Source organism: Gouania willdenowi, chromosome 24 (genome assembly GCF_900634775.1).
Source record: "Gouania willdenowi chromosome 24, fGouWil2.1, whole genome shotgun sequence".
NCBI lineage: Eukaryota > Metazoa > Chordata > Actinopteri > Blenniiformes > Gobiesocidae > Gouania > Gouania willdenowi.
This window is the reverse complement of record NC_041066.1, coordinates 25,301,546-25,329,103: the sequence shown is the minus strand read 5'-3', so window position 1 is coordinate 25,329,103 and position 27,558 is coordinate 25,301,546. Positions and strand designations below refer to the sequence as shown.

Here is a 27,558-nt window from a genome sequence, read left to right as displayed (position 1 = left end):
GGCCCCTTGACTCTAAATAGTTATTTTTTTAATGACTAATGACAAAATCAAGATATAACAATGTGTTAACCTAAAATAAATCACGTTATACAATGACTCAGCACATTCCTACTTCATCTCCTACAACATCTACAGACCATCAACTTTCCTGCACCTGTGGCTAAGCTTAAGTTTTAAAACCCTGGTAAGAAACTAAACCAACAAAAACACTATTTCTGGAAGAAAATACAGATTTTAATTGTGTGGGAACAGATTCATTTAACCACCAATGTGATTGTCAATCTTTACTTCATACTAAACTACAGTATGCCAGTGAGGTCAACTATTCATCAGCATGCATGGCTATGCTGTAAAGTTTTTTAAAAAGTTTCCTCCTGCATCCTCACTAATAACAGATGAACATCCTCAGATCACGTGCATGGATTTACTCTGAGGAGTAATCTGATCCTCTAACAGAGTAGGATTACAGGTCAGATGAAACCCAGAGTAATGATGTAATGATGTAATGATGGATGGATCTCCATCCACACACGTTAGCAGCACAATTACACCTGAAGACAGATGCAGGAGGACAAAGACGGCCTCAGATAAAACATCTATTATCTAATCAGACTCTAATCTATACCATATGGATCTATGTGGAGTGATCCATGAAGGTAAGAAGGTAATTATTCATGGACAATTTAATAAAGCCATCCCCCGTTCTCAAAGCTCTCTAAGTTCAATAAATGTGTTGTTGAGGTTGATCTTCAGGTAAAATGATGACAAAGACCTGCATAGGGACTGTTGTCATAGCAACAGAGACGTTAGCAAAAAACACAGAGAAGCGCTAACGTGCTAGGACCTGCTCCTGCTGTTGACTGACGACCTCTTTACTTTCAGTCTTTTTCAACAAAACCTCTAAAGTATCCTCTAACCCTGACCTCGTCCATCATTGGGGGCTGTGACACCTCCACCTGAAGCCCCGCCCCCCACCTTACACCCAGAGAACAGCTGATCAGCGCAAGGAAAAGAAAGAAATCACTCACGCACACAATGCGTTGGAGGAAAAATATTCTTGAATAATCCAGAATTTTAAGAAAAATGTTTAATATTAATATTCAAATATAAAATTAAAGCAGCACAAAACAAGTCTCAGATAAACTACTGAGAGGTCCAGTCCTTCAAAATAAACCCCCTCATTATCTGCTAAAGACCTCATACTCTCCCCAGCGTTTATTTGTCTGTTAGACGATCACGTCAAAAGTCATTTATCTAAAGTTTAAACTAAAGGTAAACCTTAGGTGTGACATAGGCAACTGGAGGCTAAGGGGCCACATGTGGCCCTCGGTCTAATTTCGTTTAGCCCCAAAAACAAAATTGTAATTCATGAAATTGTAAGTTATATGAAGCCCAAGATAATACACAAAACAACAGCAAAAATGCTTAAAATGTCAACAAAAGTACACAAAATAACAACAAAAAGACAAAAAATGTTTCATAAAACAAACAAAATAACAGAAAAGACACTAAACACATTGCAGTGTGACTATTGAATAATCATGGAACAAATGGTAAAAATTTCTGAATTTTTTTTAGACCAAAGTGCGTGGGATATTTATTGAAATAACATAGAATAAACCTGCAGCATGTACGCAGCTACGGGAAGCAGGAGGGTCACATGACTTCACGTCCCTTTGTGTTCTTTAAACTTTATTTTACTGGATTTTATTTTGTGCACCTTTTAATCTTATATCACTGTTTTTTATATTGCAAAATGATGTTACATTTCTAGCAATTCATGTTCCAAACCTTTAGAGTGTAAATGTTCTTGTACCTGTAAGATAGAGGGTGTGTGTGTGTGTGTGTGTGTGTCTTACATCTTGGCCTGTTCGTCAGCGTATTTAAAGGGATAGTTGGCCAGCGTGGCTTTGTAACCCGTGTTCTTCACCATGTTGTTCCATGTGACAAGCCGCTGACCAATGGCGGTTCCCCGAGGCTCAAACCCCTTTAAGGAAGAAACAAAGAAAAAAACCATTACCAAACCAGTTCAGATCCCTTTGTGGAGTCTGTCCTCACCAGTAGGGGGTCGGAGAAATCAGGCAGGTCAGGCACCAGGATGCCCACGAGAGCACACACCACTATGAGCACCGTGCACACGCCCAGTACCACCACTGGCCAATCAGCTATGAGCTCTGCATAGCTGTGTACAACACAGAACCACAGTAATTAATACAGCAATGATATTAATAGTGATACGAGGATGATATGTTGATCCATAAAGGCTAAAGGCTATAGGTGTTTGATGAATCTGTGATAACCACATTTATTTATTCATCTGAATAATATTCAATGTTATCCAGGAACATTTATTATTATTATTATAGTCATCTTAAAGATGGAAATCCTGATTTTAATCACTAATAAAATGGTTCAAAGTGACCAAAAATGGTGGCAAATGGGATTTTGAAAACCACAGAAATTGGTTAAAAGCTGTAAATAAATTAAAGTGGATAAAAACAGACAAAAAAAGTGGTAAAATGGGTTTAAAGTGTCAATATTGGAACAATTAGTTTAAACTGGCAAATAATGAGCATGACAAATGGTGAATGTGGTTAATTTGACAAAAATAATCATGAAATATGGTGAAAAGAGGTTAAAAGTGACAATAATAGGTCAACATATGTGACATTAGGTGTAAAAGTGGTAGAAAGGGTTTATAAGTGAACATGTCTGGAAAGTGGAAAAAATGTGAAGAAAAGTCAATAAAAAGTGTCAGAAATGGGAGTAATTTAGCAAAAATACATTAAAAGGATAAAAAATATGACAAGAAAAAGTGATGAAAATAGGTTACAATATGGTGAGTTTGATGGAGTCTCACGACCCCAAATGAGGTTGAGAACCCCTGCTTTAGGGCAGTGTTCAAACTGAGCTCTACAAGCTAAAAGCTGATGGTTGTGTCAGAACTTCTAAAAATTAAAATGATTTTCAATAACACAAGTAATTCATCCTGGTATAAATAAAGTTCTTCTGATTGTGATTCTGAATAATTTACTGTGCATGAAGATTATTTAAAGGTAGGGTAGGTGATTTTCAAAAGCTAGCATCATTTTGAATATAGCCTCCCTGATGGCTCCGCCTTTACCCCCTCCCCCCGTGCTCCGTCTCACTCACATGCATGCTCACAGCTGTTGCAGAAGAGGAGCTCAGCTCATCACTTGTATTGTGTAGAAACATTGTTGTCTCATGTTTCATTCAGCAGTAAATAAACACTAAACTTTATCATTATATATGTTAAAAAACGTGACTAAAAACTGTTTTAACGCGCTTTCAGTGTGAGCTCGTGCATGCGAGGGGTTGAGAACGTACTATTCCACCTAACTTTAAAATAATGCTGCAACAACAAATCAATAAATATCGATAAAAATCAACTTTTAAAAGCGTTGGCAACAAATTTAGTTATCGATTTGTTGCGTCGTAGGATTTATGTCACTGACCGTTACGCAGAGACGTTTGTTCACCAGCAGAGATTTGTATGTGTATGAGTGTGTGTGTGTGTGTGTGTGTGTGTGTGTGTGCGCGCGCTCACGAGTGTGTTTGCAAAGTCTTTGTGGATGACTTGCGTGTGTGAGCGTTTGTTTGTGCGTGAGAGACACTTTTATTTCAGTTTAATCAGCTTAAGGAGGGTTTAAATGTGTTTTATAGATAAACTGTCTTTTCTAAAAAATCTGATTCATCAATTAATCAATTAATTTTCTGACCAAATAATGGACTATGAAAATAATTGTTAGTTGCAGCTCTACATTAAAAAGCTCTATAATGACAGAGAAACCATCAGTGATGGATGATAAACACAGAGGAGGAAGACGAGGAAAGAGAGTTTGGCAGTTCTTACCTTTTGGGGAATCGAAACGGTCTCACTGGGCTGTAACACACAGAGAAGATAAATCATTATTAGATTTTAGAGCCAAAGCAGCTGCCAATTAAAAACGGGGAGTTATGTTCCTCCTGAACCCCCACCCCCCACCCCCCACCACCTCAGGCTGTAGACGAGTTAAGCCGACGTTTCTGTCAGAATCACTTCACAGTGAACTCATCACAGCCTGGGTCACGTCACTGATGCTCACAGGCTGAAAGTATCTGATAGTTCTGAACCTTCCACAGACTGAAAAACACTCTGAGCTCTAGATTTTTATCAGATAAAGACAGTGTGGGCTTCATAGGTCAAAGAAATCAAAGATCATTTACTAAAAAGAAAAGATGTAAAAGGCTTCGGGTTACTGCTCAAAAGTTTGTTTTGATCTCCACTGTAAACACTAAAGTATCTGTTCTCATTCTATTGGATCTAAGTCTGCATTTGACACTGTAGATCATACAATGTTGTTGCACAGATTGTAAACATGGGTTGGACTAAATGTTAAAGTAATGGTTTAAGTTCTACTTGGAGGATCAAAGTTATTTTGTAAACATTGTAAACTTTGAATCTGACAGATTACCAATGTCCTGTGGGGTTCCTCAGGGATCTGTTCTTGGACCTCTTCTGTTTAGCCTTTATATGCTTCCTTTAGGACACATTTTACACAACTGTAAGGTTGATTATCAGAGCTACGCAGATGACACACAACTATATCTATCACTGAACCCAGATGACTATGGTCCCATTGAGGTGTTGTGTGACTGCTTAGAAAAAGTAAACTGATGGATGAGTGAAAACTTCCTTCAACTAAACCATGACAAGATGGAGGTGATTGTCTTTGGTAACAAGGAAGAGAGGACTGCTGTCAGCAAGTATCTGAGTCTGGATCTTTAGAAGATAAAGACCAAGTCAAAAACCTTGGTGTTCTGATTGACTCAGATCTGACATTCAGCATCAGATCAAATCTATCACAAAAACATCTTCTACCACCTAAAGAACATCTCCAGAGTGAAAGGTTTAATGACTCAGAAAGATCAGGAGACTGGACTATTGTAATGGTCATACTTCTTAAAGAAATTACTTTTTATTTATTTTCTAAGGTTTTATAAAATAAAAAACTTTTTTTACAATGTACATTTTTATTTCATAGTCATTTTCCACAATGGCCTTTTTATTTCATAATGTTGTTTTTCAGCAGAATGTCTGTCAATCAAAGCACATAAGGTGGTGCTTTGATTGACAGGAAAACTAATCGATCTTAAAGGACCAAGAAGAGGTCCAACCCACTAGCTTTGATTGACAGACCAAAGTCATTCTGCTGAGAAACAACATCTCAAGAGATGAGATTTCACCAGAGTTACTAGGCTCCGCCCCTAAAACAACCTTCAATGGAAACACCTTCAAAGACACATTATACTTTGTCAACATTTAGAACTATTGCTTTTATTTTGAAATAATCCATAAAGGAAACCCAGTTTGTATGACTGAAACACTTTAGTGAAGCACAGCTGATCTACTGAAACCCAACAGAAACACTGACTAACGACTACTTTCCACTGACGTTCAGCTGCTCACATTGATCTGGATTTCTCCTCAGCTCATACTGGGAGCAGCGGGGGAGCGTCCGGAATGCCAAAAGCACAGGACGGCAAGAGGGAGAGGAAGAGGAAGAGGAAGTGGAGAATCAGATGTGGCCACCTGATCACAGCGGGGGCTTTTAGAAAGAAAGGATCCACAGATGGATAGAGATGTCTCCATGGTCAGGAGACGGAACATAGAACATCCTGACACGTCCTGAAACATCTGCTCTATCAAACATGTCAAGGACACGTTTACAAAGAGTCCCTTTTAAATGGTTTGTGTAGTAGTTTCTGTAGCGACATTTCAATGGTAGAACTTTCAGAAAGTACAGTGGTGGCGTAATCAGGTCATTGGTTCTAATCCAACCTGGCCCATCACTGTGAGTTAGTCCTTTAACTAGGGCTGGGTATCGATTAGAATTTCCCAAATCGAATCGATTCAATTCACGATTCTATTCATTTGGCTTTAGTTCAGGATATCACACAGTACCCATTTTACTAGGATATGGAACACATTCTCATTAGAACTAATGATGTAAATAGTAGAAACTACAGCTTTATCTTGGTGCATTAGTAAAAATATGAATATTTATATTAATAATACATCCTCATGTTACATTAATCATGTAGGTTTTATTTAACATGACCTGAGCAGAACTCAAAGCACAGATGTAAATAAAGTAGTAACACATTATAAACAACACATTCTCATTCTTTGAGTCCCACAAAGGTTTTGTGCTAAAGTTCCAGTGGCTGCACAACAAATATAACTGTATAATAGACACAACCATAAAAATAAATACATAATTGTAAACAAAAGCAAACATCCAGAAATTGAAATGATTTTGAATTGTCTTAAAGTGCAATAATTCAGGTCTTTGGTAAATGTAACAGTAAACTTCAAGAACACTTAATTTTTCACTTTTTTTTTTGTTCATTCTCATAAACCAGTACAGTGCCTGTCAGAAGTATGTATTCATATAGTGGGAGGAGCTTAAGTACAGTTGTTAATAATGACCAAATGAGTATGTGTTATAAGGTTGTATGTACATAGAGGTGTACATACTGTACTCTGTAGTGTTATAAAGGGTTTATTTGTAAATAAAAGTGTGATTTATCTGGTTTAATTCTATGAGACATGAATATGATAAATGTGTTTGTTTTTTTTTAACTCATTTTTATATTTACTTTGTTTGGTGTATTTTTCTGTAATGTATATTTTTTGGAGTCATTATGTGACTTTTTGTATCTTTTTGTTGTGTTTTTGTGCATTTTTTTGTATAATTATTGTTTTTTTCTTGCCATTGTAGTGATTTTGGAATCATTTTGTGTATTTTCGTATCTTTTTTGGTGTAGTTTTGTGCATTTCTGTTGTCATTTTGTGTATTAATATTCAGTTCTGTGTATTTTGAGTAATTTTTATATTTTTGTTGTTTGGTGTTTTTTCTGTAATGTATGTTTTTTGGAGTCATTTTGTGTATGTTTTGTTTTATTTTACTCATTTAGTATTTTTATTAATTTATTTTATTTAGTATTTTTTATTATAAATACAAAGGAGAATTGATTGAAATCGATTGATCGATTTTTCAAACCCAGCCTTACCTTACCCACTCAGGACCTCAAGTGGGAGCTGAACATCAGCTCCCTTATCAAAAAAGCTCAGCAGAGGATGTACTTTTTGCGGCAGCTGAAGAAGTTCAGTCTGCCAACAAAGATGATGGTGAACTTCTACAGCTCCATCATCCAGTCCATCCTCTGCTCCTCCATCACCATCTGGTACCTGCAGCTACGGCCAAGGACAAGGCCAGACTGCAGCGTATCATCCACTCTGCAGAGAAGGTCATCGGCTGCAATCTGCCCTCCCTCCAGGACCTGTACGCCTCCAGGATTTTGAGGCGTGCAGGAAAGATTGTGGCCGACCCCTCCCACCCCGGTCATAAACTGTTTCAATCTCTCCCTTCTGGTAGGAGGTTTCGGTCCATCAGGACCAGAACCTCCAGACACAAAAACAGTTTCTTTCCCTCTGCCACCATCCACATGAACACACCCCAAGTCACCCACTGAACCCCCCCCCCCCCCCCCCCCCCCCCGATCACCACCTCCACCAGCTTGATACCTGCTGCACTGTATATATATATTTATATTTATATTTATCCTATTTATCCTTTATTCTCTATCTATCCTTTATCTATCCCTCATCCTTTATATTTATCATTATTATTATTATTATTGTTGCTGGGTTGTTCTTTGTTGTTTTTGTTTTTATTTCTTTTATTTCTTTTTGTAGCTTGTTTTGTGCACCAACCACCAAGTCAAATTCCTTGTACTGTCCTCAAAACTGTACATGGCAAATAAAACATTTCTGATTCTGATTCTGATTCTGATTCTGAAGTGGTATATTTATTAAACTTCTTTAAAAACACAGTAATCACTACATCTATGAAAGTGTCCAGTTTGTTTTATGAAAATAAAGTGCTGATTGGTTCTTTCCAGAGGTCTGAATACATTATGTAATGATTACTGTCAGGATGTTTATGAACACGTCTGTAGACTGTACCTTTAAATGTATCTATAACTCCATCTTTCAGCCTGTATTCCTTGTTATTTCTTCTTCTATTGTTTTAGTCCCATTTCTCAGTAGCTGAGGTCAGATTACAAACAGCTCATGTAAATCTCTTAGTTTTCCATGTATGACCTTGAAGTGCAGACTTTCAGACAGCAACATGGCTGAAACATGGAAGAGTTATTGGATAAAGTTGGAAAGGATTCCTACGAGAGCTGAGGCTAATCTTTGTCTGTCTCTTATGAATTATGAGGCTGTGACGCTACAGTTTGACTTTGTTTCAGCCAAATGGAAAAAAATATTTTAAGAGATCAAGAATTCATCCCAGTTGATGGCAGTAATTTATCTGGTACACATAAAACTAACGTTGACCTTTTACTGCCTGTAGCAGGATGCTGTTAGCATTAGCTCATGCATGGGAAGAGCATTAGTGTAGGCCAGTGTTTCTCAAATGGGGGTACGTGAAAGGAAAAATAACACACTGAAGCATTAAAAATATGGGGTTTTGTGTTTATTATTAGTTAAAAAATGATAATCACACTAAACATTACCAGCAACTCACAAAACAACAACAAAAACACACAAAATAAAAGAGAAATATACTGAATACTTCAAAAGAACAAAAGAACAAAATACACAGAATGGCACCAAAAAGAGAAAAATACTTACTATCACCAGCAACACACAAAACCACAACAAATGAGAGAAAAATACACACGAAAACTACAAAATACACAAAAATAACAGAGAAACATACAAAACAACAAAACAAACCACCAAACGACACTAAAAACACTGAGAGAATAATTTAAATAATACCAACAACACAAAATAAGAGAGAATAAAAAAAGAACAAACAACAGAATACACAAAAAAATGAAAATAGAAATGATCTTGACTAGAACATGAACTGAAAATAGAATGAGTCAGTGTTGGTTCCACACCAGGCAGGAAATGAGTCAAAACTATAGAAATAAATGTATTCAGGAGACACTAAATACTGTTATTTCAACTTATTTACAAAATGAGATTCTACAAAATGTGTGTAATCACTGTTATCTTTATTCTGTAAAGTTATTTTTTCAAAGAATTCTGAGCAAAATGTTCTTGTCGAACATAAGGGGAGGGGCTTTAGAGCAGTGTTTCTCAAATGGGGGTACGTGATGGCACTACAGGGGGTACTAGAGCAAGACAGTGTTGGTCCCACCCCAGGCGTAAGATGACTGGAAGTTATAGAAATTATAGAAAGAAATCTATTCAGAAGCCACTAAATCAGTCTTTTTCAACCTTGGGGTCGGGACCCATGTGGGGTCGCCTGAGATTTCTGAATGGATTTTTTAAATGTTTTAATTATAGTTCTTTTCTTTTTTTTTAAATACAACAACACACTGTATTCTATACTTTCTTTAGTCTAATTTTATGTGGCCCCCAAAGTAAACGAACAAAATAACAAAAAATGACATAAAAAAGCACAAAACAAGAGCAAGAATACATTAAAAAATACAAAGAATTACAACATTGCAGAAAAATGCAGTAAAAGATGAGATAAAAATGAAAAAATGAACAAAACAACAACAGTAATACACAAAATTACTCTGAAAAATAAACAAAATGACAGAAAATGACAATTAAAAACTGACCACAAACCCACAGCACTAACAAACAAGCAAAACGACAACACAAATACACAATAAATACTCCAAAAAAACAAAATGCCATGCATACAAACACACAATATGGCTCCAAAAAACATTCATTTTACAGGAAAAATACACAAAAGCACTACAGAAATACACAAAATGCTTCACAACGAGCAACACAACAACAAACATACACAGAATGAGAGAAAAACAACCAAAATAACTTTAAAAACTCTTTGTTCTTTCCTGTATTAATGCTCAGATCACTCATTACTATAATGCTGACATGAATATTGGTCATGTGACCCGCTGTGATAAAAGTGAGTGTTATGTAATGTGTTATCACTCATTCATTCCATCATTATGATCTATAGATGTTTTTAAATAGTTTTATAAGAAAAATGTCGTAGCTGGACAAAGAGGGGACGAGGATTCAGAAATAAGAGAAAGGGACTAGAGCCTAAAACGTTTTAGAACCACTGGTGATGATTGGAGCTTTAAATAGATGGCGTTCCTTTGCTGGTCCCTCCTCCAGCCCACTGTAACCTTCCTGTGTTACTGTATTTACCAAAGGGAGAGTGTTTCTGGATCACTGAGCCCATTAATAAGGTCAACACACAGGAAGAGCTGCTGGTTCTGACCACGGACGCTCATGATTAACCAAAAACGACAAAACGTCAACCTACAGAAGTCCTCCATCATCTCCAGGAGTCCATGAGCTCAGTGAGGTCGTTTCAAAGCAAACATGTGGAACGTAGTAGGAGTGTTTGGAGTCACATGTGTGACTGATGATAGACAGCATGTCTACTGTAGCGCTGAAGTGAAGATGCTTAATGGAGCTTTATTGGTTGGACCATCACAGGCTCTCCTTAGAAACTTTATATCACACACACACACTCGTTTATTAATAAATAAATATCTGATGTGTTGCCAATGACAGAAAAGACCCTAAAAGTAGCAGCACATTTCACTTAAAAACATGATCTCTGTGGACTGTGAGCTGTCAATCACAACAGTTGCCATAGTAACCAATTTAAAAGCTCAAAAGTGTTTCACGTGTCTGTAACTCGATGCTGATTGGTCGAAGGCATTGATAATATTACTCATTCACTTCTCCTTCAACATGACAAGAAGAAGAACTAGTTTTTTTTATTAAAAACTATTTTTTGTTAACTTCAAATGTAGCTTTTTTTCTGATAGCCGTTGCAATAATACAGTTCATTCAATCACATCATCATCACAAATACAAATAACCTGGTCACAAGTGTTTGGTTTATCAAACATTAGTTACATTCAAACGCTGACATTATGACAACACAACGTTTTGCTCCAAAAACCAAAAAGTTCCACATTCACACGGCGACGTTTTCTAAACGATAACTGTTTACATGAGACCGTGGAAAACATTAAAAACCATGTAATAAACAAACCAAACCCATAGATGGAGGTTGGTTTTACAATGAAGCGAAATAAGCACATGTGCAAAGTAAAGGTGTAAGAAAAAATTAATTTGGCGATATATTGTGATATTTCACCACGCTATTATCGTATCAATCCAAAAAAATTATCAAATAGATTTTTTAAATCATGTTTTTAACGAGTCATATTGTGTTTTTGGAGTTATTGTTGTGTAGACTTCTCTGTTATTATTGTTATTTATTTTTTTAGTAATTGTGATTAATTGTAATTCAACTTTAGTAATTGAGAATGTAATTGTAGTTGACTTTCAGAGGGAAAATAATGGTTGTGATTTTAATTGTAATTGGGGAAATAATGCTGGTCACCGTAATCGTGATGGAGTAGTAATTGAAAATGTAATTGACCCCTACTTTAGTGCAGTGTAAAGAACAGTTAGAAACAACTAAACAATTATTGAATTATGTGAGTTTCCTGTCATTTATATACAGACAATTATACAGTTTGAGCCAAAGTAAATGTTCCACTGGATAAACATTGTGATGCTGCAGCTTAGAGTGTAACAGATACATCCAACATTAGAGCCAAACATGTTTCTAATTATTCTAACAGGCACAGAACAAGACGCCTAAAGGCTCCTGTTGCATCAGCACCATGTATGCAGGGTCCAGTGTTGATAATAAACCTGAGGTTCTGGGGTACATGTTATTGTTAATGTAGAGCTGCACCATTATTTTTATCAATATTGTAATCACGTTTATTTACAATATCAGCACGAATCATACATACTTTTATTACTTATTTTTAAAGTGGAATGATAGGATCGGGAAACCTTTACTACTTTTAAACAAACAATATGGCTGCCAACTTCGTCGTTCTGTCGACTAATTGGTCGATGCCGTCGTGGTCGACCAAGATTTTCATTGGATGACCAGCAACGGTATAAGTTTCAATACCGTGAAATAAAATGCACTTATATAGGTGATAAGAATTAAATATCAAATATAATTTTATTTAATGTCTAAACATAATTCAGCTGTGAAGACGTCCTCTACCACCTGACCCACAGTCGACCAATAGCTGCACAGTATGTTGTGTAGTGGAAACCAAAGCTCCAGCTTCATTAAAACTGTTGTAGATCATTAAAGTGTTAATGTCTGACCTTTGGACAGGAAGCAGTCAGAGGGAGTGAAAGGAATTTAGTTTATCTGACAAGACATGAATCACAGCAAAGCTCTGTGTGTGTGTGTGTGTGTGTGTGTGTGTGTGTGTGTGTGTGTGTGTGTGTGTGTGTGTGTGTGTGTGTGTGTGTGTGTGTGTGTGTGTGTGTGTGTGTGTTGGGAGTAGAAGCAGGTCGGCTGAAGCTAAAGCTACACATGCTTTGCTCCACAGGTTTCCATTGATTCTGATCAATCTGATTGATCTGATCTGACTATTGTCTTATTTGTAACTTCCCAGCACAGATCTTAACTCATTGACCACGGTTACATGACGTTTTTTAATTCCAAATTAAATAATTCGTAATGAAAGTGTTCTGCTTCATGTTTACATGATAATAGTAATTTCTTAACTGAGGTTTAACTGGTTTATTTGGCCTTAGTTATTCCTCTTTAGGTCTGGGGGTTAGGAAGGCTCTGATTGGACGGGGAGAACATGACACATCACGTCTATCAGGAAAAACACACAACAAACCTTTTATTGTCGGCTGTACCACAGACGACCACATGAGAACTGTTTTTACCTTTATTTTAATTGTAGTTTTGAAGAAGCAGCTCAACAATAACACACTTTGGTTCACGGAGAGGAAGTGAGAAAGAAACTAATCACCTGTAAATAAATCCCAGTAAAACTCTAGAAAACAATAACCAGGAATAAATATTAGTTCCCTGGTAAATACAGTAGCTCTAACAACCAGTAAAATGATAAAGTGGTGATATTACAGTCTGAGCAGCAGAACGGGGACACATTTACTCCATCTGCAGGTTTCAGTATCACCTGTCCTATGAAGCCTGTTCCATTTGCTGATCTGTGTGTGTTTAATAAGTCCATGTGTCCATGTGAATGTCTGCAAGTTTATGCCTCCGTCCATCCACTCTTTTCATTATATCCATGTCTTTTAAGGCTCTTATTGTTATTATGTCGGCTCTAGGCTGGGCGGCCATGTTGGATTACGTCGTCACCAAACACGTCATCGCCGCAAGTCGCGCCTGCGCAAAACGACCGGAATTAACTTAAAGCGGCTTTAAGTGTTTTTAATTGTTTACAAAAAAGGAAAAATATTTAATTCGAAATTAACAATGGAATAAACCAGTAATTCAGAATTAAATTAGCATTAGGAATTAAGTGTTTACACGGTCAGGTTAAAGAGGAATTAAAGCTCACATGTAAACGTGGCCATTCACTGCCAGCCATTTTCAGAACAGCCAACCCCTCAGGGCCAGGCGTTTTAGATGATTTTCACTGATATTTCAAGAACCACAGAATATTTTGTACGATGACAATCTGAAATCTGAAACCAGATTCTGAAAGATTAGACTTTCTAGTTTAATCAGGAATGTTTTTTTTTTTTTTTACTTTAGTGACACCTCAACATTAGTTTCCTTCTATAAAACTATAAAAACAACACTGAGACCAAGCTTTTGATGGCAACATTATTATTATTTTACTATCTATGTCAGAGTTGAATGGATTTCTTACTGTATTTTGACGTTCCTCCAAGTCTCTCCCCCGTCATTCTCCACACACAACTTCCTCCTTCTCCAGGACGTGCTGAGTGTCAGCGTGTGCCCCAGTGCCACACTCTCAGTAGTCCACTTAGTTCCACACATGCTCTGGTTGAGTGTGAACTGCTGTGAGAACTTCAGCATTTACTCTGTAGCACCATTTTCTGTCTCATCAACTCCTTTCCTCTCCCTCTGAGCTCTGCTCATCACAGTTGATCTCTCATCCAAAGGTGTTCTGCTGCCACCTACAGGTCACCAGTTGTTACTACCTCATGGTACTAGTTATATATTCATGGAGAGCTTCGTCACATTGTCTCCTAGCAACCCCAGCCTAAAAACACTACTGAAAGACGTCTTTGGCAGTCAATGAGTTAATATGATTCATATAAATGGACATGATTTATATAGAGTTTTATCACCACTGAAACAGTCTCAAAGCGCTTTACATATCAGCTCATTCACCCAATCACTCTCACATTCACACACCAGTGGGACAGGACTGCCATGCAAGGCGCTAGTCGACCACTGGGAGCAACTTAGGGTTCAGTGTCTTGCTCAAGGACACTTCGACACATAGTCAGGTACTGGGATCGAACCCCCAACCTCTCCATCAGAAGACGACCCTCTACCACCTGAGCCACGGTTGCCCAAGTAAAAACGAAAACAGCACCTAATGAATAGTAGTTAAGTGAAGTTCATTTATTGAACACTTAACAATAAAAATATTTTGAAAATAAAGTTTGTAAAACAAAAAGAGTAAAAGAAAGCATTTCCATTTCATCTGTTAAAGTGTGATGGTCTGCAGTTTGTTCATCTCAGATCATCTCACTTCATAAAGAGCCACAATAAAAACAGCTGATGTAATCAGTCACACACAGCGTTTCACTTTGTTCTTCAGGTCTAAGTCATGAATATGTTGAAGTTTGATCTTTTCTTTTTTAAACAGACTGTATTAGGATGACAAACCAGCTACATGCAGCAGCACTAAGTCATGCCTGGCAGAAACATGAGTCAGCAAAAAGCAGGGCAGATTAACGTCTGAGTATTTGGATCAATGGCTGAAGCAAAGGGATGTTTTATTTAAAACAGGCCTGAACCGATTCGTAGAATAAACTGATGCATTAAATTGATGTAAAAGATGTGAGTGGAATCGATGGTGGTTTCACTCTTTGACGCGTTTCCACCCACTCCACATCCCACAATGCAATGCACCAAACTTTTCCTTCATTTTTTCATTTTTACAGAAAGGTTCCAGAGCACTGTTGGTCTAAACAGGAAATGATTGACTTAATCAAGCATTGAAAAATGTTGGGATTAAATGTAAAACTAGGACCTCACATGTATCCTTTAGATCACCGATTCCCAGAGACTGGGTCGTGACCCACAGGTGGGTCGCACAAGATTTTATTTGGGTCGCCAATTAAATTTGCAATATTGTTCCTCCCGCGTCCCACAGACAAAGATGTCATCACGTTCATTTACAACATATGCATTGCATTACGATCTCATTAAGTGACTGTGTTTGTTATTGACAGAACATGCTGTTTAAACTATACATCCATATTTACCTGGACACGACCTTTTTTTACAGCTGGATTATATGAACGGCCTGGGTTTCCCACGGCACCTGAACCCAACACGGTAATGACCGTAACTCCGCTTTATCGAAGAGGTTACTCTTTACAGCCAGCGTCAGTAAATTGCAGTAATTTTACTCACACGTGACGGAAACATTAAAGATGCCACTTTGTTTTGATGAAATTGACACAAGAGAAAGAGAGAGAGAAATTAAAAAAGACCAAATAGCAGTAGATTTCATTAAAAATGAAGACTCTTGGATGATAAAAAAAATCACCATGGATGGAGGAAACTGAGGCTATAAGTTAAGGTAAGATCAGTTCAATTTTGTAATCAATAAAATATTGCTCTGCTTTCATGTAGCTAGTCTTTGTGTACATTAATGTAAGTGTAAATAGATGCTTTTACGGTGTGAGATAATTATCTAATGTTCTGTAATCCTTGAGTTTTTTCTCTCCATAGTTTAATTTTTAGGAGGAGATGTTTCTTATTGTCTCAGTTATTATATATGTTTCAAGCACAGATTGTTATAATGCATAATAAAGGTGATTGACTTGAGTCAGCACTAGTTTCAGATTGTTTTTAAGTCTTGCTATAAAAAGACTTCAATAGGACAACAATGATGTGCAGGGCTACACTAATATTGTCCCCATAATACTACTACTACTACTACTACTACTACTACTACTACTACTACTACTACTACTACTACTACTACTACTACTACTACTACTACTACTACTACTACTACTACTACTACTACTACTACTACTACTACTACTACAACCACTGCACATGCCACCAGAGAATAATCACATTTATGATTAAAAGTTATGATTGTATTATATTACAAAGTTTAGAATTCTCAGATTTGTTAAAAAAATAAATAAAATTCCTAAGACGAGCCATATTTGATACAAATCCACAACTATTAGACATAAATTCAGATTGATTCACCTGTCAGTCATTATTAAAGGTCATAATTATGAGATAAAGCCTTGATTATGCTTTGAATAAGTTAAAACGGGAAGATTATTATATTTAGGTCATTGACTCATCTTCCTTTGTTTCTGTCCACAGCGTAATCTTATACTTAGTTCCTAAAAATGTGTCTATGACTAATTTAACTGCCTAAAATGCACTTATTTTTGCCTGATTTAAAAATAATTAAAATGTAGGCTGTGTTTTACTGATGACAGAAAATAAAAACAATGATATAGCCTGTTAACTCTGTCTAAAAGCTTGTATTTGGTGTGATTTGTAAAGAATCTGACATGTATATGTTTTCAATAACACATCCATGGAACAAAATTTCTTGTTTACCTATAAGGTGATGCGGAAATGGTGATGAAAATAGTCAGGAATGTTAATTTATGCACAAATTTGCTTCGCTCACAGTTTATATACGAGGCCTAACCTATTGTTAATTGGGTTGCGATGTTCATCATTTTTAAAAAACGGGTCATCAGAAAAAAAGTTTGGGAACCACTGCTTTAGATGGTTTCAGATATTTATAAACTGGACCTGATGAGTTTACAACCATTAAAGTGTTACTATGGAAACGCTGCAATGTTTAAATAGAAGCTTTAGCTGCATCCTAACCTCATGCACAAATCCCCCCCGCCCCGCAAAGTAAACCTAGTTGTTTATTTACCTTTCCAAAGACCTAGCATAGCGGTAGCTCGTTTCTGACACAGTTTTAGACTAGAAGAATGTATCTGATTATTCCTGAAATAGAAACATTTAGAAAACAAAGCCTGGAATATTTTTAAATAAACAGATTCAACCAAAGCTTCTGTAGCATGTGTGAAAAACGTCTTGAAATACCAGAATGTATATTACATGAGACACACTAATCATACTTAACTGTCCCATGATGCACTGGGAGCTGAATGTAAAATGGTCCTGGGACCAGCTTCAGGATAAAAATCAAACATCCACTTTTCAAAATAAAAGCATCTTTTCTTGTCTTCTGTTCTTTTTTTTTTTAACTCTCGTAAATAGAAGTCTTATTTTGAAGTTAACAGGAAGTTTAGTCAGTAGACTAATGGAATGTCTCTGAAAATGTGTGAAATGTGTCTACGTAAGTTTTATGAACCAAATGAGCACATGTTGATATTCTACTTGGTCACTTTCTCACTTTAAATGTTTTCAGAACTTTCAAAGTAAAGGTGGAGAATCAACAGAGATATTTAGCCTCAGTGTGAGTCAGCGTTAGCTGTAGCATACAGTATGTGATAATAGCTTCTATGAATATGTTATAATAATTGCTGCTCCTTTTATCATTTGTGACGTACTGTTGGTCATTGTAAAAAGGGAGCTGAGCCAAAAAGCAAAGCTCTCGATTTACAGGTCGGTCTACGTTCCAACCCTCACCTATGGTCATGAGCTTTGGGTCATGACCGAAAGAACAAGATCACGGGTACAAGCGGCCGAAATGAGTTTCCTCCGTAGGGTGGCTGGGCTCTCCCTTAGAGATAGGGTGAGAAGCTCAGTCATTCGGGAGGGGCTCAAAGTAGAGTCGCTGCTCCTCCGCATTGAGAAGAGCCAGATGAGGTGGCTCGGGCACCTAATTAGGATGCCCCCTGAACGCCTCCCTAGTGAGGCGTTCAGGGCACGTCCCTCCGGAAGGAGGCCCCGGGGAAGACCCAGGACACGCTGGAGAGACTATGTCTCTCGGCTGGCCTGGGAACGTCTCGGAGTCCCCCCGGAAGAGCTGGAGGAAGTGGCCGGGGAGAGGGAAGTCTGGGCCTCCCTACTGAGGATGCTGCCCCCGCGACCCGGAAACGGCTAAGCGGGAGAAGATGAATGGATGGATGGATGTTGGTTTTTAAACCATTATCTGTTTGAGGACGTAAAGTTATAACATGTGACGACTTAAACAGCACAGCAGTGTAAACTGTGATGTTGTGTGAGTGTGTTCTTTTTTTAGCGTCAGCACTGATTGTGTGTTTGCTCTTTTTGAACACTGGTAAATACTTAAATGGAATCTCCTAGGGTGGGAAACCCTGTAGCTGTGAATGACACACTGTATAACACACACAGTTTTCCTCTTTCCTTCAGACCACATACTATCCACCACATACAGAACAGGAACCATTTAGTGCTCATTAGCATATCTCTATATTTACTATCTCACCACACATGAATCACTGCATTCATCCTCACTACAGTACTTAACTACGTATGATAACTTATTTTTATGGTAGCTGATCATTGTAGAGAACCTTTCTATATTCTCTCCTTAAATAAGTGTCATTAGATAGAGCAGCATGCTGTGTGTGCATATTAAACAGATGAAAAGGTGGGTGGGCTCTAACATGGTGTTTTTCTCTCACTCTATTACCACCATCACTCACTCACTCTGGATCTCATTCAACATCCCAATGGAGAGCACATGATGCTAATGTTACGCTGCTTTAGGGCTTCACAATTCATCAAATGTAATCGTGATTATGATTAAATTAACCTCATCGTCGGCAATATTTACATTTCAAATACAGGCTCTGCATTCTGTAATAGTGTATTTGTTCAGTCAGCCTTTGGAAAATTCTAAATTCTTGAATTATTTTTTATTCTAATTCCATTTTAAAGCTTCATTTTGCACTGTGAACTGTAGATATTGTTTGTGATATGATAAATAATTGTGATAATAATCAAAATTACAATACTGATCAAAATAATTGTGATTATCATTTTGGTCATAATTGTGCAGCCCTACGCTGCTGTTAGTCTTTATTTAGGTAAGAACTTTGACTCATGTGGCCCAGGCCTTTGATCTATCCACATGTTTTTATGTTGCTTTGATTGTGGATAGCACGATCAGACTGAACTAGCTGAATAAGCTAATATTTGAGTTATTTTTATATTGTTATACTTATTTCTTTTGCCATATGATTACTATTGGTTTTAATAAAGATAATGGTGATGCATTGGTTTGGTTACTTTAATTATTAGATACTGACACATGAACCTTGTTTAAAAGTATGAAATAACTACAAAGTGAAGAGAAAATAAACCCTGAATGAGTAATCATTAATGTCATGATAAATGTTGATTAATCGACTCGTAGCACCCTGAATCATAATCAGATCAAATTAAATTGTGAGGATCCTTGGATGACCCATCCCTAACATAAGGGGCTACTTAAATCACCATACTGATATCATTTTATGCACCAAAGGGTTGAATTTAACATTTGTACAGTGATTGAAAGGAGTAACTAAAATATCAAGATATATATTGTACATCGTGATTTAGCCTAAAAATATTGAACTATTGGTTTTAAGGCATATCGTGCAGCCCTAGATTAGATTAGTCACTTTCTAACCAGTGTTTATATACAGTAGGTCGACACACAGCCCAGTCCCTTCTTACTGTACAACTAAAATCTAAATACAGACAAAACAAATGGTTGAAATGTTCTTTGTAATTAACCTGTAAAAACACCTGAACCAGTGTTTTTAAAGCTTTTTGGATCAGAATTCATCTTTTCATTGAAAAAAATCCCAAAGCACAAATACCACCTATATTAACAATATACAGCCATTCTTATCAAAATGTCTTGAATACAAATAAAACATTATATATATACACAGTTTCATATTATGCATACAAAGTAAAAAAAAATCTTTAAATATTGTTTTGTTTTATATAGTGTATTTCTTTTATACTTTTTTATTCAATTTAAGTATATTATTATTATTATTATTATTATGTCATTGAGCTTTACATATTTAACGGAAAGAACTGTTGATATGAATTATTATTCATGGTATCTTTTTCAACATACTATACTTAAATGTCCAATATCTCCTATTTATCCATGATAAAATATATTCAGTCAATTTTCTCAAAGCTTATATTTTTTGGAACAGTTTCAGAACATCTGATCTAACAATAACAGAACCATGTACGTAAGCAATGAGACAAATGAAATATGAATAACACTCACATTAACACGAAAAAAGATAATTTGAGCAAAACGCACAAAATCTAAATTGTTAACAAATAAGAATGGTTCTATTTTAAATACTAAACTTAATATACATGAAACAACTCACATACTTATACCTAATAAATCAATAACTAATGACAGTAAAATGATGGTTTGATTTCTAAATGTAAAAGAATAATGTTAGATATAAACTTTTTCACCTATAATGTGTGTCTTTATCTCTGATGAGCTCATGTCTTTGACGCTGACAATCACAAATGTTTTACGTATCATTAAAAGACGACATACGTGCAGCCATAGCAACAGAGAAAAAAATAAAACATGGAATAAAAAGGCTGAGAAAACTAGGTTCGTGGCCCAGGAGTGAGCCGACCCTGAGGCCCACAGCTGTGTTAGATGTTCTCCTATTGACTTGTTGATTCACTTCTGTTCATCTCTAATACATTGATTGATTGATTGATTGATTGATTGATTGATTGATTGATCAAAGCCAAACCTCTGACTATGTCTGTGTGCAATCTCAGGTACTGAAGGATAGAATAGATTGGATGAGTTTTCCACTCCGTACCTGATCCTGGGGGGGTGGGGGTGTGTCTGGTTCTGGAGGTGCTCCTGCCAAAGCTGCTGGTGATGTTGGGAGAGGGGGGAGGATGGGTGGGAGTAGGGGCAGGCATGGAGGCAGCAGGGTCCTAGTGCTGGCCCTGGTCCCAAACTCTGATTGTGGTACAGCGGGCCCTCCTGGCCCCCACATGGACAACACAGAGCGGGGTGGAAGTGACACTGTTGGCAGCAGACGGGCGCAGGCTGGACCGGGGGGGAGGGGGTCTGCCCCTGACAGTCTGATTGGTTCCTCAGAGAACCGTTACTTTTAACCACGCCTCCATTGGTACTGGTCCTGCTGGTTCTGCTGGTCCTCTGGGAGGATGGTTTCCATGTTGGCTCATCATCTGTGAGGCAGTCACTGCTGGGGTCACCCTGACCCCCACTGTGTGGAGGCCCACTGAGGGGGGGGGATGCTGCGTCGCTCAGGGCCATGGTCGTCTCCCAGTGGGCGTGGCCTCGACTCTGTCACACCTCTGAGGAAGAGCAGTAAAAGAATTTAAGATATCTGACTTTGCTCTTCTTCATCATCATCATCATCAGCGTTCAATTACACTTTTCAATTACAATTACGTCTTCAATCATCATGTTCAATTACATTTCTCTATCTACCCCAACTATTGTCCTCCACCTCTGAGTCTGGTTCTAACGCACATTTATTACCGTTAAAATGACTTTTTTCTCCACTGTAGCTCAGGCTGTTTATGTGGAATTGTTGGGGTTTTACTTAATTATTTTATATTTTGATAAAGGTCATATATATATATATATATATATATATATATATATATATATATATATATATATATATATATATATATATATATATATATATATATATATATATATATATATAGTATGAGTAACTAACTACATTCATCAACACCTATTACACAGTGAACTTTGAACTTTAAAGTAAGACTGGATGAAAGATTTATTTTAAAAACAACTTTATCTTTACTTCTCTTAATTTGTCCCTCAGAGAATTCTAAATCCAAAATGTTCCACGCCACGTGATCCCCTACGCTGTGACACATTCTGAAGTCAACTCAAGATTCTCTGCCCTTCAGAATAAAACACACTATAAGCTCTGCCCCCTTCACCACCAAAGCCTGAGTGGGAGGCCAAACATGGGGGGGGGGGGTGCAGTGGTGGAGGAGGGTTGAGAATAGCAGAGCACTGAGGGAAACCCTGATGAAGTCATTACTGAGGCTCCTGCAGCTGTCAGGCAGCCTCAGACAGCCTGCAAGAGGGAGGGGGGAGGCACACACTGAATGTGTGTGTGTGCGTGCATGTGCGTGTGTGTGTTTTGACACACAGGTGAGACGTCTAAGGCGGACTGTGAACACAAGCAGGGTCTTGTTGTGCGTTCCTTCAAAATAAAAGCTGACAGCAGAAGTTATCAGTAGATATTTTCAAATGTTTCCACAAAAGAAAAGTTTAAAAGTTTATCAAACAACAGCTGTCGTCTAGTAATCAAAGAAGAATAGGAGGAAAAGCACCAACTGTAAAACATTAAAAGCTGAGAAAAATCTATAAATATGAAACTAACATAAGGTCAATGACTTGACAGGAATTGTTCCACTACATTATCTATATAAGATCAAACTGTAGTTTATGAGCGGCTCATTTTTGCAGCTGAAGTTACAAACTACAGACTTGATAAAAACATAATGAGTCAACAGACAAATGTCCATGATTAGAGAGCACCACAGCTCCCAGTGCATCCTGTAACACAGTGGTTCTCAAATGGGGGTACGCAATGGCACTACAGGGGGTACATCAGAGTGAGCGAAGGCGGAAAATTAACAAATGAAAGCATTAAAAATATGGGGTTTATTTTTAATGATAATCATACTAAATAAAAATAAACTGAATGTCTGGGGATGAAGGGGTTAAAGGTTGAAAAAGCTGAAATTTCCAATAGAAATGAATGGTAAGAAAAAATGCAATAAGTCAAAAAGTTACAAATATACAAGCATAAATCTCGGGACTTGGGAAATTTCAGATTTTTTTTTGATAGCATATTTGTCAAAATCGAGGAGTTACATAATAGAGAGGATTCCTCCTGTAGCTTCACTAATCATTAGGGATGTAACGATTCACTCAACTCCCGATACGATTCGATTCACGATACTGGGTTCACGATACGATTCTCTCACGGTTTATTTTACAAAATGGGACTGTAGACAATGGACTGAAAAATATTCCTTTATTTTTTTTTTGGAAAAATACTGTACTATTTTCCTTTTATTTTTCATTGTCAAAAGAATCCCTTGATAAACTATTCAAAACAATGCAATTTAACTAAAAATAAATCTTGAATGAAATAAATAAAGGAATAATACAAACGAAGAAGCCTATTAATTTAAATTCTGGTTCTATAGTAAACAATGCAAAACTGCATAATAGTTATTTTTCTTTTTAAAAAACTGAAAATGTATTTTGTGCCTTAACGATTGGACTTAAAAAAAAAAAAAAAAAACAGTCATTTCAAAGTATTTACGTCAGATATTTGTTTAGACCAGCAGAGGGCGCCGGTAACCCGGTGGTCGGTTGGCATGCAGAATTCTTGCAGTGAAGAAGAGATGCTATGCTAGCAGACAGAGCTAATAGAAAAACGTGACTTTTACAGATATTCACGTAATATTACAAATATTCTTTTGGTGCTAAAGGGGTAAGGAATCATTTATGAACATGTTTAAGAGTAGAAGGCAGCCAGAAAGAAAGTGGTAGCAGATTCCGCCCGCCGCCTCAGCATTTGGACAAGAGGATATATACTCTGCTGTTTAAAAAAAGTACTGCGATTCAATTTTCACAGTATAGATGTAAACCGTGATACCTATGAATCAATTTTTAACTGCCTTATGATTAATCGTTACAGCCCTACTAATCATGGAAATAAATCTATTCAGGAGGCACTAAACACTGTTTCATTCACTTATTTACAAGATGAGATTCTTTAAAATGTGTGTTATCACTCATTCATTCTATCATTAGGATCTATAGATGTTTTTACACAGAATTCTGAACAAAATAAAGTCGGACAAAGAGGGTAATACGATTAAAAAATAAGAATAAGGGGGACCACTAGTGTAACAGATCCAGACATGGAGATATAACAGATAGAGTAGAGTAGAGTAGAGTAGAGTAGAGTAGAGTAGAGTACTGATCCTGGCTTTAAACATCTCCAGGCTCTTCTGAATGAGTAAAATAAGCTGAAACCACAGTGACTCCCTGAACCAGAGGAATAACACAGGTGATGATGATGAAGAGCTTCTTCATGTGGAGGTGATGATTATGGGCTGTGATCAGACTCAGACTGAGAGACCCTGGGCTACAGCACACACGCGCGCACGCACACACACGCACACCGGCCCTTTAATTACAGCCAACAGGCACCAATTACCAGGAATCAGTCAGAGACGCTTAATAACTACAGCACCGTGCACGCTCTGCTCCACGTGCACAGATTCTCTGAGTGTTTGTGGTTGTCAGGAGAGACCCCCCCCCCGAGGACAGCAAACACACAACCAGACCAGAACTGTTTCCCGAGGTAGACGTGATGAGAGTTGACTCAGCAAAACTTTGCTTTTAATCACTTTGTCAATCATGACTCAGAGAACCTGAGAACGTTACCAAATGCATTTTACACATAAATGTGTGATTTAGGCCTCAAACGTAAAAGAAGAGCAAACATAGTGAGAAACTGACTAACAAACTAGTTTAAACCAGCTGTTCTCAACGTTGGGGACAGGACCCCATTTGAGGTCGGGAGACCCTGGAAGGGGGTCACCAGATGCCTTCAAGAAACTAAGAATATTTTTATGAACCCATTTTTGCTTATTTTTACCCTTTTTCTGCAACAACACCAAAACTCACCATATTTTAACCTATTTTCAACACTTTTTATTCCCACATTTTTGCTCCTTTTAATGTATTTTTGCTACATTTCTCCCATTTCTGACACTTCTACATCACATTTTAATGTCTTTTCTACACATTTTTTCCACTATCCAGACATGTTCAGCACTAATAAACCCTTTACACCTAATGTCATATATGTTGACCCATTATTGTCACTTTTAACCACTTTTCACCATATTTCATGCTCATTTCTTGCCAGTTTAAACTAAACGTTTCAATATTGTCACTTTAAACTCTTTTTACCACTTTTTCTCTCTGTTTTTATCCAATCTAATTTATAACTTTTGACCAATTTCTGTGGTTTTTAAAATCCCATTTCACCATCTTTTTCACCATTTTTGGTCACTTTGAACTCATTTTATTAGTGATATTAGTCGATAATTTAATACATTTGCCTAGGGCTGGGCAAAAAAAATCAATTTGTAGATAAAAACTATTTTATTTTGCAAATTCGAGTTTGAAAAAAAAAATTTAAAAAATGTTTATTTTTTCACCACTGTTTTTTTTTTCGGACTTTTTCGCGTTCCGATATGAGCCCGCCCACTCTTTGTTTACATGTGTTTACCCTTTGAGTAGCTATGTGTGTACCACAGGCATGTTTAATGTTTTATTCACACTATGCTGAGATGCTATGAGAAGAGTTTATCATTTTTTTAACTGTAATGTTACATGTTATAGAATATGTAGTTATATGATTTCTTAATTGAAGCTACTGTGAAGTAGCTGTTGCACTTTTACATAAACCTGGTTAAAGTTTGAAATAGATGAATGACAGAGCCTCATTTACTTTTACTTTGTTCGATACATTTTAACTCTTGAGGACAATAAAGTTACACTTTTGACAAAATATCTGATGTCTGCACTCATTTTAACTGCATTAAAAAAAAAATCAAATCGAAACTCAAATTTTTCTTTAAAAAAATTGTAGATTATTTTTTTTTTGGTAAAATTGCTTAGTCCTACGTTTCAAAACAGAATCATGTTTAAATATATTTAAGTCAGTGATAGGTCTTGTGTAAAGTCAAACCAATTGATCAAACTTAAAGGATGTAGGACAACATCACAGAAGGAAGCTTGTAATCAGAGGGTCATTGGTTCTAATCCAACATGATCAATCACTGTGGGATGTTGATCAAGTCCCTGAACGTCACTTTGGATAAAAGCGTCTGATCAATGAAATTATAATCTTGTAATCACAACTATAAGCATAAAAGAGCAGCTAAATTCAACAGCTTACCCAGTCAGGAGTAATATATATATATATATATATAATGAGAGAACTGTGATGATGGAGGATATAAAGGGGGTAAGAAAAAAATAGATTTGGCAATACATTATGATATTTCACCACACAATTATCGCATAAATCCCCAAAACGTCCAAAGAGACTTTTTTTAATCATGTTTTCTAACAAAAACAAAAATAAAAAATAAATTGTTCAAATATTAGCACAGCATGTAAACTCCTGGTCACATGGTCACATACACAACATACTGGACACTTTTATAGATGATGTGGTTTGTGTTTTTTAGAATTCAATAACTTAACAGAATCAAAATCTGTTGTAGAAGCAAAAGTTAAACTTTCTTGAAAATGTAATTTGATACTTTGATAAACATACCACGTTGTTGATATTTGTGCTTGAATTACAGTTAGTTACCATTTACTGGTTCTTCCTAGTTTAAAAAAAAATGAAATAAATTATATTTCATACAATTTTGTACTTGTAAAGGGTTAAAATTGTAAATATTGATACTGCGATATAACGGGATGTATATCATATTATCTAGTATTGGGACAAATCGTGACGTGATATGCAAATCGTGAATCATATCGTCAGAATCATGGCAACACACACACGCGCACGCACACACACACGCACACGCACACGCACACACACACACACACACACACACACACACACACACACACACACACACACACACACACACACACGTAGATCTATTATGGTATGGTATGGTATGGTATGGTATGGTATGGTGGGGTATGGTGGGGGTCCAGCCCTCCTCTCTCCTACCGTGTGCTGGTGCTGGTTTCCCGGTCCTCTGCTCCACTATCCCGGCTGTTCCGCTACGAGCAGAGGCTCCTCTGGAATCCGCTCCGTTTTGAGTATAAACGTGTTCCGGTGTCGGTAAATCACCGACAGGACTCCTCCCGGTAACAGACGTAGCAACAAGTGTAGAGTTATAGCAGTTAGAAGTGCTTTAGTCCTGATAGAATGGCAAACAGACCCTCACATAGCACCGCAGACCCTTCTCCACACGGAGGGAGGGAGGAGCGATGGATGGAACAGCCGAGAAGAGCGCTGATTGGACGAGCTCAGCACGAGCCTTAGCCCAGCTGTACACAGAACTACAAACATGGCGTCCAGATGCTAAAGCTAGCTTAAACAACACAATTTACTAAATCAGTGGTTCTCAAACAGGGTTACAGAATAACAATACAGGGGCTACAAGGAAATATTTAACAATTAATTTAAAAATAATTGGGAAATGTTCTTAGTTTATTTTTAGGCAATTTTTTGGACGAATTCACCACAAACAAACAGCACAATGCTGAACAAAATACTAAATGTTCTTGTAATTTATTGAAACAGGATGATTTTATGCTTTAGAGGCCTTTTTCTGCACACTGACAACAGGAGACAATAATAATAAT

The 27,558-nt window shown here is 37.0% G+C and overlaps 1 protein-coding gene across 1 annotated transcript in view; it reads right to left on the bottom strand.

Moving 5' to 3' along the window:
• disp1 (dispatched homolog 1 (Drosophila)) overlaps positions 1-27,172 on the bottom strand; it is a 40,969-nt gene extending 13,797 nt beyond the window's left edge. Inside the window, exons 1-5 of the mRNA XM_028439908.1 lie at positions 26,918-27,172; positions 20,921-21,428; positions 3,875-3,904; positions 2,059-2,182; positions 1,860-1,987 (exon numbers count right to left, since the gene is read on the bottom strand). Of these exons, the coding sequence (XP_028295709.1) occupies positions 1,860-1,987; positions 2,059-2,182; positions 3,875-3,904; positions 20,921-21,387 (749 nt within the window). The 5' untranslated portion in view covers positions 21,388-21,428; positions 26,918-27,172. The remainder of the gene's footprint in view (positions 1-1,859; positions 1,988-2,058; positions 2,183-3,874; positions 3,905-20,920; positions 21,429-26,917) is intronic.
• Between the last annotated feature and the right edge of the window lie 386 nt (positions 27,173-27,558).